The 14,679-nt window shown below is 31.1% G+C and overlaps 1 protein-coding gene across 2 annotated transcripts; it reads right to left on the reverse strand.

Moving 5' to 3' along the window:
* Window positions 1-5,915: 5,915 nt before the first annotated feature.
* Window positions 5,916-14,395, reverse strand: LOC110637346 (uncharacterized). 2 transcript variants are annotated; one of them, XM_058130055.1, is made up of 22 exons: window positions 14,027-14,394; window positions 13,560-13,704; window positions 13,040-13,119; window positions 12,785-12,871; window positions 12,611-12,661; window positions 12,402-12,519; window positions 12,272-12,328; window positions 12,107-12,171; window positions 11,892-11,975; window positions 11,763-11,813; window positions 11,616-11,678; window positions 11,481-11,527; window positions 11,276-11,345; window positions 11,133-11,195; window positions 9,593-9,682; window positions 9,390-9,428; window positions 9,050-9,277; window positions 8,880-8,965; window positions 8,584-8,632; window positions 8,398-8,478; window positions 8,166-8,259; window positions 5,916-6,494 (listed from the first exon to the last, which is right to left on the reverse strand). In XM_058130055.1, the coding sequence occupies exons 2-22, from the start codon at window positions 13,675-13,677 to the stop codon at window positions 6,256-6,258; spliced, it is 1,860 nt and encodes a 619-aa protein (XP_057986038.1). In that variant the 5' UTR covers window positions 13,678-13,704; window positions 14,027-14,394; the 3' UTR covers window positions 5,916-6,255. The 2 variants fall into 2 exon arrangements, with proteins under 2 accessions (XP_057986038.1, XP_057986039.1); XM_058130056.1 differs by lacking the exon at window positions 13,560-13,704 and having other exon boundaries at window positions 14,027-14,395.
* Between the last annotated feature and the right edge of the window lie 284 nt (window positions 14,396-14,679).

Genomic DNA, 14,679 nt, shown 5'->3' on the forward strand with positions numbered 1-14,679 from the left:
CAAAGCTAAATTCATACATACTATAACAATTTCAATGATCATTGAATTAAATCCAATGCTTGTTAAACATAATACATAAGAAAAATATGTCATTTAATCATATGAAATATTCAGAACAAAATCAGTTAAAAACTAGTTGTGCATAAACCTGATTTGAGTCGCTCCTAGGCCTTGACTCAATGTCCTTTATGCTTCTCAATATCCTTATCAACTGAAACACACAATTTAAAGTGTTTTAGTACTCAATGAATTTGTTTCCAACCATAAAATCCACTATTTAAATTTTCTTGGTATAATTTCCTTCAATTCATTTCATTAGTCAACCTATAATGTTGACCCTTGATGCACTCTAAGTGATCAATTTTAATGTTACCAATATGTCACATTTTATAGCCCTTTAGTGTTGGTATATATTACCAATTTCATTTCTAAGTGTATTGCATTTTATTGCAATTTATCGGATTTCGGTGTACTATTTTGACCTAGCCGTACAACCTAGTTCCCTCGGTTTTCGGGTTTCGATCCAAACTACAAACTTGTAGATCTATGTCTTATTACACGTGGGGCAAAATTTCAGGTCATTCTGAGTTGTGTAGACGAAGATATGGTCAATTTACCAATGCTGGACAGAATGCACTAAAATGGTAGGCTTAGGTCATTTTTAGGTCACTTTTGGTTCGGCCAGTTTTGATACCTGAATTTGTGTAAGCTATTTGGCTTGGTTCTGGCCATTTCTGGGCTTTGGTGTCTTCATAAGAATTGTAGATCTATGTCTAAACTAATCATGGTAAAAATGTCAGGTCAATTGGATCTATTTTGAGTGAGTTATGGTCAAAATACTAACTACTGCCCAAATGGTCAATTTTCAGGCTTTCAAGTCACTAATCCGGATTTGGTCATTTTTCAAGTCACCTTCTAGGCGGAATTTAGGTAAGCTTCCTTCAAGAAAGTTGGCACATTTTGTGACTAATTTCACCTCCAATTGGCCTCATACCAATTAAAGCCACACACTTAGGGTTATAGGTCCATTTGCACACTGCCCTCTACATGCTTTTCAAACACCAAACCAAACACGTGTTTACCAATTACATTTTCACTTTCCATACCATTCTGCATTTGGCACTAACCAAAACCATTCCATTCTCTACATTATAGGTCAACTTGGACAGAATATAACCACTTCAAATACACCAAATGCAGTCACCATTCACAAAGTTCAATCCCAATAATTTATACACATAAATACTTCTAATTATCACACAAACTTCCATCATCAAATTACATACCTATCACTACTATTCCACACACATATATGCTGCCATTCTTTTGTACAATATTTCAACAACATTTCATGAATTTGAACCTTACCAATTTCCATTTTCAGGCTACCCAAAAATTACACATACACATCAACTTCCATTTTCACTTTTCAAGCTTACAAATCAAACTTTATACATGGAATTCAACTTCAACACAATTAAACATTTAAATCAACACCCCAAATCACCAATTACATGAAGAAAACAAGTTACATATTAAACTTCCATGGATGCCGAAATGGAGAAGCACCCTAACTTACCAAACTTCAACTTTTCTTCCATATATCAACTTATCTCAATACCCACACAAACTTTAACAAAGAAAAGTTGAAGAAATGGATATTTACCTCTTGTGAGCTTAACCAAACTTCACCTATTCCTCTTGAAATTACTATCAAATTCTTGCTTGCAAGGTGGGGATAAACTTTAATGAAGACAAGTTGTGGAAAGCATGGCTTGATCATGAAGATTTGAGCTTGGGAAGTGGGTGGACATGGATGAAAGTTTGGGAGGACTTTCGGCTGGTTTGTTTGGGAGGTTGAAGATGACAGATTTTTTGTCCCAATATACTATATTATATGTCCATTAACTTCACTTAGTGGAGCACTAAGTATGGTTAAAGTATTAATTAATCCAAAGTTTCCAATTTCTTACATTTTTCTCATATCTTTTACTATTTGGATATGTACCACCATGTTAATTTTTCATGACATTTTTCAAGTGTAATATCATTTATTTTTAATGGACATTTAGGTCGAAAGGTAACTCGGGATGTCAAATTATCATAATGCCCCTATTCGGGTTGCATTCTCGATTTTTCAGTAACATAGAGTTTTATCGTTTTCTCGATTTCTCATTTTTCTTTGTACTAATTAATTAATTTTTCTTTGATATCTCTAATGACATTTATACTTATCCCTTAGGCAAATCCCACATCGGCAAAGCACGGAGATGGTCTTGGATTCAAAAAGTAATGATATAGAAACTAATCACTAGAGGCGTCTTTTGGTGGAATGGCCTGGAGAGTTGAAAGAACTCCAGAATTAAGCGTGCTCGCTTGAGAGAAATCCTAGGATGGGTGACCTCCTGGGAAGTTCTCCATTCCACCTATGGGATATAACCGTGAGGCTTATGGCCAAAGTGACAATTCCTCTAGTGGTTAGAGCCCGATCGTTACAATTGGTATCAGAGCCGCTCACGTGTCCTCTTGGGCGATGGTGGGGCAAACCTCAGCGAGGATGTTGAGTCCCGAAAGGGGGGGAGAAAGGTCCCTTAGGCAAATCCCACATCGGCAAAGCAAGGAGATGGTCTTGGATTCAAAAAGTAATGATATAGAAAATGAGGGAACTAATCACTAGAGACGCCTTTTGGTGGAATGGCCTGGAGAGTTGGAAGAACTCTAGGGTTAAGCGTGCTCGCTTGAGAGAAATCTTAGGATGGGTGACCTCCTCGAAGTTCTCAATTCCACCTATGGGACAAAACCATGAGGCTTATGGCCAAAGCGAACAATTCCTCTAGTGGTTGGAGCCCGATCGTTACAAATTTCATCAAAGTTTTCAATAAAAATCATTTTTAAATTATTATATTGAACAATATTTTGAGAATATAAAATTATTTATTTTAAAAGTTATTAGTGATAATATAGAACATTATAGAATTGACATCATAAAGGATTTAGCAATAAATTTTCTGTCGCTAAAAGAATAGCAACGATAATATTTAGAAGGCACTGTTGCTAAAATTATTAGCGATGCATATTTTTATCACTAAACAGTATTAATGACAAATTTATATGAATTAGCCATGTTATTATCTTTAATATATATTATTAGCGATGAATTATTTATTTGTCAGTACAAATATATTTTTTCTATATTTTTATAAATAAAAGATAGATTAGTAATTTTTTTATTTTTATTTATTGATTTTTTATTTTAGTTCATCACTTCTTATAAAGTTTTATATTTAATTGAAGTTAAATATAAGTAGGATTAAGAATTTTAAATTTATATAAACTCCAAAATTAAAAATTTTAAATTTATATAAACTTTAAAATTAATTTAAATAATAAAAATATAATTATAATTAATTTTATAAATAAAGGATAATTTAGGCAAAGTTAATGTTCCCCTCTTCATAAATTTATATATAACTAGTTTTTTTTTTTTTTCAAAACGTGCATTGCACATTTTCTGCACTCGTTATATGTATCCATAATTTTAATAGTTTTACATAAAATTTTTTATATAATATAATATTATTATAATATATTGATTATTATTATTATTATTATTATTATTATTATTATTATTATTATTATTATTATTTTCATTTTTCATAATATGTATGTTGTATGTGCACTTATAATTTTTAGATTAAGATAAAGAAAATGAAAGTATATTAATTAAAATAAAAAATTATAAAAATAAAATTTATTATGAAAATTGTATTATTATAGTATAATTTTTTAATTAGTGTTTTATAAATATATAAATTTAACTATTTATTATTTTGTTGATTCATATATATTTGTGTTAAATTTCTTCAATAATGAAGTATTGAGTTTATCAAGAATAATTAATTTTTAACATTTTGTAATTTTTATAAAACATATATAAGTTACATGAAAAATTTAAACTTTTTCCAACCCTTTTTAAGAATTTATATATATAATAGTAAAATAAATTTAATTTGGTATAATTTCATATAATATTAATCTTTTTTTATTTCTAATTATTTTTTGTTATATTTTTAATTTTATTTGTTAAAATTAATTGTAAACACTATATCAATAAATATCAATATTATTAATTTTTATTTGATATATAATATTTTATATAATTTCATATTTTCTTATAATATGAAGAAAAACTTTAAAATAAGATTGACAAATATATAAATATTAATAAATTAATAACTAAAATTTTTTTTATATAAAAAATTTAAAATTTATGTTAATAGAGTAAAAATAACTGACTGTAGGATATTATTATTTTTAATTGAAATGATATAGTGAAAGCTATATAAACAATTATTCAGTCCACACTAAAATATTTTATCAAATTAACTTATAACATATTTTTAAATTAAATTTTTTATAATTTTTTTTGTAAAAGTAAAAATTAAATTTTAATAAAGAAAGTTATTAAATCTTAAAAAATAAAAATAAAAATTCCATTTTTTTATCAGAAAATTAGAATGTTTCATTAGATGAATAAAACATTACATGCCCCCAAGCCCAGATAACAAAGAAGTTGCACTAAACTCCCCCAAGATCAAATAAACAAAAGACTGAAACGGGTTGACCTGCCTTCTTCTTTATCAGCATTCTTCCCAACCGACGTCAATAAAGGTGACTTCATCAACCGCAGAAGACCAGTGGAGAAAAATGAGGTCGCCAAATGGGATGCTGCAAAGGCATGACTTGAAGCACACAAGAAAGACCCAACTGGAGTCAAAGTTCTACAATAAAAATTCTATTAAATGATGTAATTGTAATACTTGTATTAATATAAAAATTAAAATCTTTCTATACTAAATATTAATATTAATTTATATTTAAATATAAATTTATTAAATAAAAATGATAATTTTATATTCAAAATATGATACTTAATTTTTTTATACATATTCACTATTTATCAAGTTAATGTAAGATTATAATATTAAAAAATTATTATATTTTTTATATGTACACATTAATATTTTTAAATTTTTAATAATGTATCATTTAAAAAAAAAGTAGTATTATAAATTCTGATCATTTTATTAATTATATTAATTTTATAATTAAACTCAATTTTTAAATAATATATATATCTATTTAAATTTTTTTCTTTCTCACATATGTAATTTGTTTTAAATACATAATTATTATTATTTAAAAAATTTAGATTCATATAATTTTATTATATATTACACATTTTAATTATTTTTTTTTATAATATTTTTCTATTGTTGCATGCATATGTATGTTAATGCAATAATTAAGAATTTTTGAAATATATTTATAACTAAAAAATATAAATTTATTTGATATGAAATATTTTTTTTAATGAATATGAAAATTTTTAAAAAATAATAAAATACTTTATATGTTTAGCTAACAATAATTATTTTTCTAATTTTTTTACGTAAATTTAAATATTATTGTATTAAAATATTTTTCCATAAATAAGTATAATTAAGATGGTTATAAATATGATTCATTAAAAAAATTATTTATATAAATAAAATATTTTTATATTTTAAATAATATAAGTTATGAAAGTATTTTTACAAAATTTTATTTTAAATTATATTATAATAAAAAATTAATTAAGTAAAATATAATTAGGATTAAGAATTTTAAATTTATATAAACTCTAAAATTATATAAATAACAAAAAAATATAATTATAAATACTATAAATAATGAAAAATAATTTAGGTAAAGTCAATGTTCTCCCTACCTTCACACATTTACATTTATATATCATATAGGTATAGATGAATATTAAAAATAATAATTGTCATACTAATTTGGTTTATTTTTTTTCCCATAACAAAAAGTTTTTGGGCTAAATCGAAAAAGATACATTCTCCTTGCCATGGTAATTCACTGCAACCAGCATTGATTTCCATTAATCGATATCCTACAAGAGTAAACTCTAGCAACATATTCCTTCAAAGACATACAGCCAAAATTCCCAGAAAGACACCTACTGCATCTAAGAGGCTGATGCAGTACCTTAAGCCCATATTTCACTGATAAAGTGGAGAATACAAACTTTTTCCTTTCATTCTCCAGCTTCACCCTAAAATAAGTCACTTGAGAAGTCAAAAAATTTCCACCCATTCTCAGCTGCTGTACAAACATATAACCGAAGGCAACCAAAAGTGCTTTGAGAAACCAATATCATAATCCGAAGTGCATTGCTAAATTACTTGTGTTTCCTTAAAAATGCACACCATTGCCGTTGCTATGCACACCATTGCCATTTCCGTTGCTGTGCACACCATTGCCGTTGCTGTGCACACCGTTTAATGAACCATTGCAAGACTTGAAACCATCACCATTTTGGTAGACTTTCACTGTTGACTTTCTATTGTTAATTCCATTTGGCAACAGCTTGCTTCCATGCCCATAATTCTGTAGGAAAACTTCCAATTGCCCACACGCTGCTGCTATAAGTCCTGCAACATGATAAGCAATTATAATGATTTACAATTGAGAAGAAGATGCCGTATTCGGGCTAATAGATGATAAGTTCCTAGTGGTCAGAATATCCAACCTAAACAATAATGATAAAGACAACTATTATGAAGACTGCTTCATCCAAAACACCATGATAACAAGAAAACGCAATATATATATATATATATATATATATATATACAGAGAGAGAGAGAGAGAGAGAGAGAGATTAACATGAGAAAATAGTACGAACTCTTGATAGTTTATTTTTTTGAGAGAGAGAGATTAACATGAGAAAATAGTATAAACTCTTGATTTCTTTTAAAAAAATTAAATTTGGGGCAGCATACAGTTACGTAGTGCACTTCCAAAATTAGCTCAAATAACAACACATGATGAACTTAACTATTGGTATGGTATAATCAAAGTTATAATGTAATCGCTATTATAGTGATATTTGATTACGTTGTTTTAACACAAAAATTGATTACTTATTTTGATTTTTCATTTATTGTCAATACTATCATCTCCACCACTACTTGATCGCCACTGCTACTACCACTACTACTCCTACTTTGTCACTTTCACCACCACAACCACCACCACCCTTTTATCACCATCACTTGACCACCGTTATCACCACTTAGCTATTGTCACCTCTACCACCACCTAACCACTATTACTACTACTACCTCACATTGCCGCCACCACCCCTATCATCTAACTATCGCTATCGCCACCATAACTTAGCCACCACCACCACCACCACTTGACCACTAATCTCTATAACCATTACAACTTATTATTAATGTTATACATAAATTAATATTAAAATAAAAATTACCATTATATTACACTACCTATATTTTTATTTTGCAACAAAGTAAAGTAATGTAATGAACATTACATTACATTACATTATAACTTTGATTGCATTATATTACATTACATTACGCTTTATTAAACATAACCACGTAAATACGCGATTATTTAAATACGTGATTATATTTGGTAGAGCATAATTTAATGTAATATAATCAATATGTAATGGAATCAAAATTATAATATAATATAATTATCATTACATTTTTATGTTTAGTTGCAAAATAAAAATGTAAGTAGTGTAATGCAATGATAATTTTTATTTTAATATTTAATTTATTCACAGTGTTAATAACAAGTGATAATAATTGCAGTGATTACTAGTTGAATAGTAGTGGTAATGGTGGTGACAGTGGTTGTGGTGGTGCTAGCGGCGGCAGCGGCGGCGGCAATGTGAGGTGGTGATAGTAATGACCAGATGATGGTATAGGTGATAATAGCTAAGTAGTGATAGTGGTGGTCAAGTAGTGGTGGTGGTGACAAGGTAGGAGCAGTGGTGGTAGTGACAAGGTAGTAGCGGTGGTGGCCATTTTTATATGTAATAAACATTACGTTACTTTAAATATAATTAATTACATTATGTACTTAATCATTCCATTACGTCAAATTTTTTTTGTATTGCCAAACAACGTAATCATATATACAATGTAATAACAATTACATTACAATTTTGATTACACCCTACCAAACATAAGATCTATCCACGTATTTAATGCAATTATGTAAAGCTTATATGACACCTTATAAAATGTTAAAATCCACTTTTGTATGATTAGAAGAAACAATACCTAAGAAAAGAGCAGAAGGTTTTCCTGGCCTAGACTTGAACTCAGGATGGAACTGAACTCCAACAAAATATGGATGACCAAGCAATTCAACAATCTGCAGTCAAAATGGCAATAAAATGCTCTTAACACCAGAAACAAATGTCATTCAAAGGTGAAGATTCTTGCAATTTTTTAAACCAGTAAACACGGATTCATGGAAAACAGGTCCTGCCAAACTTTCACAGAAATTTACCTCCATACGTCGACCAGTTTCATCCCTGCCAACAAATGATAAACCAGCATTTTCAAATTGTGATATCATGTCAGGATTGACCTGCATAATAGAAATATTCTTTTTCAGAGAGTTCATTGCAGAAGAGCAAGACATCTGCACTTCAACAAACTGCTTTTGCAAATGCATTGTTTATGGACAGGTTACCTCGTATCTATGCCGATGTCTCTCATCAACAAAGCTGACATTGCCATACCTAGAAACAAATTAAGAAAATACAGTAAAGCTCTAAAGAGATTGTTTTTACCAGTCGGTCAGTCATTTACGTTCTCCATTTTACCTTTGCTGATTTTAGTTTCACTGAATATTGTCATCCAATTGTACAAGTATGCAATTCTTGGCACACTTGTTTTCCATAAACAAATCAAGGAAACTTACATAACATACTCTTAAGATAACAATAATGTCAGGACACTGATACACAAATAAGTCATAAGTCTTACAATTTTGCAGATTTACAATCAGGAACCTTGAAATAAGTCCTTCTTGATCCCAAACGCATGGTTCCTCCCATGTGAGTTTTTGAACCCTACTAAGTAGAACAAGCAACAGTTACTAGCTTCGACAGGTGAAAAGAAAGGTAAAGTAGACTAATTTTTTTAAAACAGCATACCTCAGGCATAAATAGGACACATGGATTTGAAGTTTCAGGATCAAATTCTGTACTGTTTGCATCATGCAAACCAAGAACAGATCGAGCAAATTCAATGACAGCAATTTGCATCCCTAAGCAAATGCCCAGGAACGGAACTCTGTTTTCACGAGCATATTTTGCAGCAAGAATTTTGCCTTGCACCCCTCTGTCACCAAATCCCCCTGGAACCAGAACTCCATCGGCTCCCTGTATTTCAAAAATGTTCACTTTACTGGTAAATAACTTAAAACTTTAGACTGAGAGAAAATACAACCAGCAGAATGTCAACTCAAAAGACTGTCAACCATTACAGTGCTACCTTTAAAAGATTCCATGCAGCTTTATAAACATCAGGCGCCTGCAAGGAGGAAGGATAGTGAAGATGCAAATTCTACATTATATTAAACGGTCATATGTAGCAAAAATTTCCCCTATCCACCCTCTTCTTTCTTTGCACACATGCCTGAAAAAGAGTGCAGAATGATAACAATCATACAGTAGAAATTGATAACCAGTACTGACCTTTTTTGCTGTAACATCTTCTAGATCACCAGCTGCAACCCATTCTACAATAAGTTTCCGGTGGCAAGCAACAGAAGCATGCAAAAGAGCCTGTCACATCCTCCCTTAATGTCAGCATCTTACATGTTAAACATCTATATTACCCAACATATGTATTCCTCAGACAACACCTTGTGTTACACTCATGGAACAACAATTCTAGTAGATATGATGGCTGAAACTTAAAAGGTACATAGACGTCTTCAGCATGATAGCACGTAAGTGGCATAATCATTCTCAAATAAAGAATTAACACTATCATAGTTGTATATCAGAACTTGTTTTTCTGAACTTGTTTTTCTTCTTTGTCTAAAATTCAAATTGCATACAAAACTTCAATTTACTGAGATTAACATAAAGTACTATCTGAACTTTGATTTCCAAAGATAAATTTCTGGTTAGAGATAATAGATAACTTCCAGCCTAAGCAAAATGCCAGAACTGACATAACTGTTGCTGCCTTCATTTTCAATTCTAGCAGCCTTCTAAATTCATAACCGAATCCAGAATCAAATCCTAGGCTCTGCTTGGTTTCCATATGCCCCTTTCCTAGGAAGTTATTTCCTTATAAGTGATCTGCTACGAAGTTATTTACAAGGAGACCACTTTTAATGTTTAGTTACACTTCACCAAGAAGTACAATAATTTATGTTGTTTGGTTCGCTCACCTTCTTACTAGGAAGGATATTATATTTTGAATTAATTCCCATGCTGTCGCAGGAATTTAATTTTTGGGAAATTTTTGAATTTCAACTTGGATAATTTTCTCTTCTACTACAAAGAAATAAAAAGAAAAGAAAGCTGCATTGTCCATTCTTAAAATCGAGGAAGTTGAGCAGTCAAAGGAAAGTCCAACTTCCTTCGACTTTAACTTTCTAGCAAACCAAACATAATAGTTGCATCTACTTCTTAAGAAGTCCAACTTCCTACAAAACAAATGAGGCCTATTCTCAATTTACAACCCAGCCTGCTTAAAGAATATCTACCACAACAAAACATATAAAAGCAATACCACATGTAAGTTGATGTGAAAGTGAAAGCCAACAGCATAAATTAATGTTAAGGGTCATGCAGGTATTAAGGTAGACAATTTGTGGATCCAGGTGACATGTTTGAGTGAGAACTAGCTGAAGTAGATTCATTATAGAAGTAATATTATTTTAACAAAAAACAAGAATTAGAAATTAAAATAAAATAAATTAATAAAGGTAACATTTCCTTATGTATTCCTTTTAAGGATAGATTGACATTTATGCTTAAATGATAGATAAATAAGAAAGGACAAAAAGTTGCTCAGGACAGTGGAATATGGCACCACCACCACCACCACTTGTCATTCAGGAAGGATGTGACTGCTAGTGGAGGTTAAGCTTGGTAACATAATTTTTAAAGCATAAAATCATTATGTGTGTATGTGTGTGTGTGTGTGTGTGTGTGTGTATATATATATATATATATATATATATATATTAAAAAAAGTGGAAACCTTAAAAACATATACCTTCAAAACAGAGAGGTAGGAATCTGAAAGACCCGTGTATTTTCCAACCATGGCAATTCTAACCTGCAATACATAGTTAAGAACATAGTTAGTTGGAAACAATAAGTAACTCTCTCAACTCAACTGAGTGGTTTGATACCCACAGGATTGTGCAGCATGTCACAAAGTTTTGTCCTAAATGTCCACTCATGCAAATCAGGCTCCCTGGCAATGCTGAAGATTATAGAAATGTCAATATAAAAATTAAAGGCAATGGTACTGCTATCCTCACACACAGAGGGATCATTGCAGGAGTAGAATAGCAAAATAAAGTATAGTTAAAACAAAGAGTGAGTTCTTAAGACAAACCCTTGAAGGTTCAGCACTTTCAAGATTGATTCATGTGCCTTCTGATCCTAATCATGTTCAAGGGGGGAAGGGGAATTAAAAGCAGAAAATAAAAAGAACTACACAGAAAAAAGAATTTAGAAAAGAAATATTTACTCTCAGTAGCAAAGGAATGTGCCAAATGTTGGGAACATCGCATAGAGTGACAATGTTTTCAGCCTGCACATAATTCAAACTCTATAGAAGCAGTAACCATGGCTAAAGAAACCAAATAAAAGCATAGCAATAATTAGCATACAGTACCAGCACATGGCAAAATTGAGAGAGTTTTAACTTAACGTTCTCATCAAGTTCCTGTTAAAGACAATTTAGAGACATTAGACTACAAACAAGCATATGATAGAAGGGCATATAGAGCAGTAGGAAAGAAACCTTAGAACTACGACAAGCTAAAATGTTTGGTGTCAACCCAAGTCCTCTTAGTCCTCGAACGCTATGCTGGGTAGGCTTTGTTTTCTGTTACTCAAAGCATTCATACAGAACAAGACAAGAGCCAACAACTAATAAGTGCATCAATCAACATAATGCTATGAAACTGACATCCATGCACAATGCCATGTTAGGGGAAACAAAGCGTCGAGATATACCTGTTCACCAACCACATTTATAACAGGAACAAGGCTGACATGGATCAAGCAGAAATTGCCAAGGCCTAACGACAAGCAGCAGCTAAGCGAGAAGCTCTACCAAAATATATCCAAAAGAAACCAATTTAGAACAGACAATGTGACAGTTCCAGATAATCAACTTACCCACACGGTAAGAAAACTGGCCAAGTGCTTCGATGAATGGCATAGATTCAATGTCCCCTGCATCATATGAGATTAATTTAAGTAAAATGAAGATGACTTATCTAGACACAAGTCAAAGGCAGTGAAGTACCTATAGTTCCACCTAATTCAATGACACAAACATCAGCTGGACCTTCTTTTCCATCCACTGGTACCATTGCTACACGTTCTATCCATTCTTGGATGGCATCAGTAATGTGTGGAACTACCTATGGTTACAACAAGGAGCATATAAAAATTTAAGTTCTTTATACACTCTAGCATGCTTTGAAATAAAAATTACTGAATGTAAAAACAGACCTGCACTGTCTTTCCAAGATAAACTCCTTTTCTCTCTTTATCAATCACAGACTGCTTAAGCCATGACAAAGAATTGAAGACAGCAAGACATTAGAGTATAGAGAGCTCACATAATTGTTCAAATATTTGATTCACAAATTCAAGGTTACAAAATCAAACAAGATATTCAATTACCTGATATATTTTTCCAGTTGTGATGTTGTTGTCTTGGGTTAGCTTGATATCTAGAAACCGCTCATAATTGCCAAGGTCCAAATCCACCTTTTTGAAGTGCCAAAGTGAAGAAAGAAATAGAAAGGGAGAAAATTAGAAAGAGAGAATTTTATCTTCAGTTCAGGTAACATTAAGCATAAATCTAATATGGAAACAAGAGTACCAAAAAGGGTGCTTGCGTAATTTGAATGGAAAATAACCATTAATATAATTTACCTCACCACCATCATCTAATACAAAGACCTCCCCATGCTCGAAAGGAGACATGGTCCCTGCATCGGTATTTAGGTAAGGGTCTGCAAATATGCAACAAATTAGAAATGTAATTAAGATGACTAAACAATGAATGTCTTCATATGCCCAGAACAGGTTGCGATCATGTAAATGCATTTCAACAAGCTAAAGTCACATAATAGTTGTAGAATAAGTTTTCAATCTAAATGAGTAGTCACAAACAAGCAAGAGTCCAAAAAAAATCCAACCAAATTCAAGTTTTATGTAATCAAAGAAGACGTTAAAAAGAATAAGACAGATGCAAAATTCACACTATGTACCCTGTTGCACATGCAATATCAGCTATCCAAAAGCTAAAAAAAGCTCATAAACTACAGAGCATATCAAGAAATAACACAAATAGATTGGACTATGAATGATAAACTTGAACTATGAATGACAAACTTGGACTAGCGAATGTAGTAAATATCCACTGCATAAAGAGATAGATATAGAAGTATACCAATCTTGATAGAAGTTACACGGAGGCCACAAGCTTTAAGGAGTAAACCAATACTACTAGCAGTAACCCCTTTGCCAAGTCCACTAACCACACCACCAGTCACCAAAACGTACTTCATTTTTACTTTTCCTCGGCCCTCTTCTCTCTAAATGGTGTTTTTGGTGTGGTATTCAAAAACAAGAGCAATGAGAACAAGTAAGCACTGCTAAATTAACTAAATAAAGCTGAAGCCACAAAGAGAAAAACACAAATGCACCAGAAAAACAAAGCAAGACAGCAAGCAAGCAGCAGTGGTAGAGAAATAGATATGGTTATAAAGAGAGGGAGGGTCTTAGTTCTGATAAAACCAATGGATAAATGTGAATGAAAACTAAAATAAGTGGTCAATCAAAAGAGGATGGACTCATAGAGACATAGATATTATAGATATATTATACCAAAAGCGGTGTGAATAATGAGAAAACCACCTTGTTTCAATGACGGTCTTTACAAAGCCCACCTCACTTTCTCCCCCACCTGCTTATCTCTGCTTTTCTATTACTGTGTCTATACTCTTCTTTCCAAGGAAAATGAAGAGAGTGCAACTACTCTTTCTAGTCTTTGTGATCAGTCTTAGTCTAAGAAACGGATAACAAAGAAGAAAATTTTTCTTCTTTCAAATCATAAAAGGTGAAATCTAACAAAAAACACGAATGAGATTATACCAACAATCAAAATCAAAGAAAACTAAAACGAAAGAAAAGAATAATGGGTTGCAATTCTCTCCCACTGCCCACTCCTCTTTTGTGTTTCTGTTTCAAGAGGGGCGGCGGGTTTGAGGATGCCTTCTTGGCTTCCTTTTATTTGCAGATTTTATATTTAATTACACAAAATAGGAAATGACTCTGTATTTACTAAATTTTCAAATTAAAATAATTTGCACACTTTTTTCTATCTAAAATGTATGCCCAAATTATAGTTTTTTTTAACCAAAATTAATTATATTAGAAATTATATGATATTCAATTCTTCTAAATTTGATTTGTTTCTCTAATGTAAAGTGAATAATTTGTTTTCACTAAATTTTTTAATTAATTTGATTAAATTTAAAAAAGAGATTCAATTCAAAATATGATATTCT

Source organism: Hevea brasiliensis, chromosome 11 (genome assembly GCF_030052815.1).
Source record: "Hevea brasiliensis isolate MT/VB/25A 57/8 chromosome 11, ASM3005281v1, whole genome shotgun sequence".
Taxonomy (NCBI): domain Eukaryota; kingdom Viridiplantae; phylum Streptophyta; class Magnoliopsida; order Malpighiales; family Euphorbiaceae; genus Hevea; species Hevea brasiliensis.

Excerpts from the sequence above, each read along its gene's own strand:
- LOC110637346 (XM_058130055.1), bottom strand. The coding sequence starts at position 13,677 with ATGAAGTACGTTTTGGTGACTGGTGGTGTGGTTAGTGGACTTGGCAAA. Across the intron at positions 12,329-12,401 it reads TGAATTAGGTGGAACTATAG|GGGACATTGAATCTATGCCA; the intron begins GTACTTCACTGC and ends CATATGATGCAG. Across the intron at positions 12,172-12,271 it reads CCAGTTTTCTTACCGTGTGG|GCCTTGGCAATTTCTGCTTG; the intron begins GTAAGTTGATTA and ends GCTTGTCGTTAG.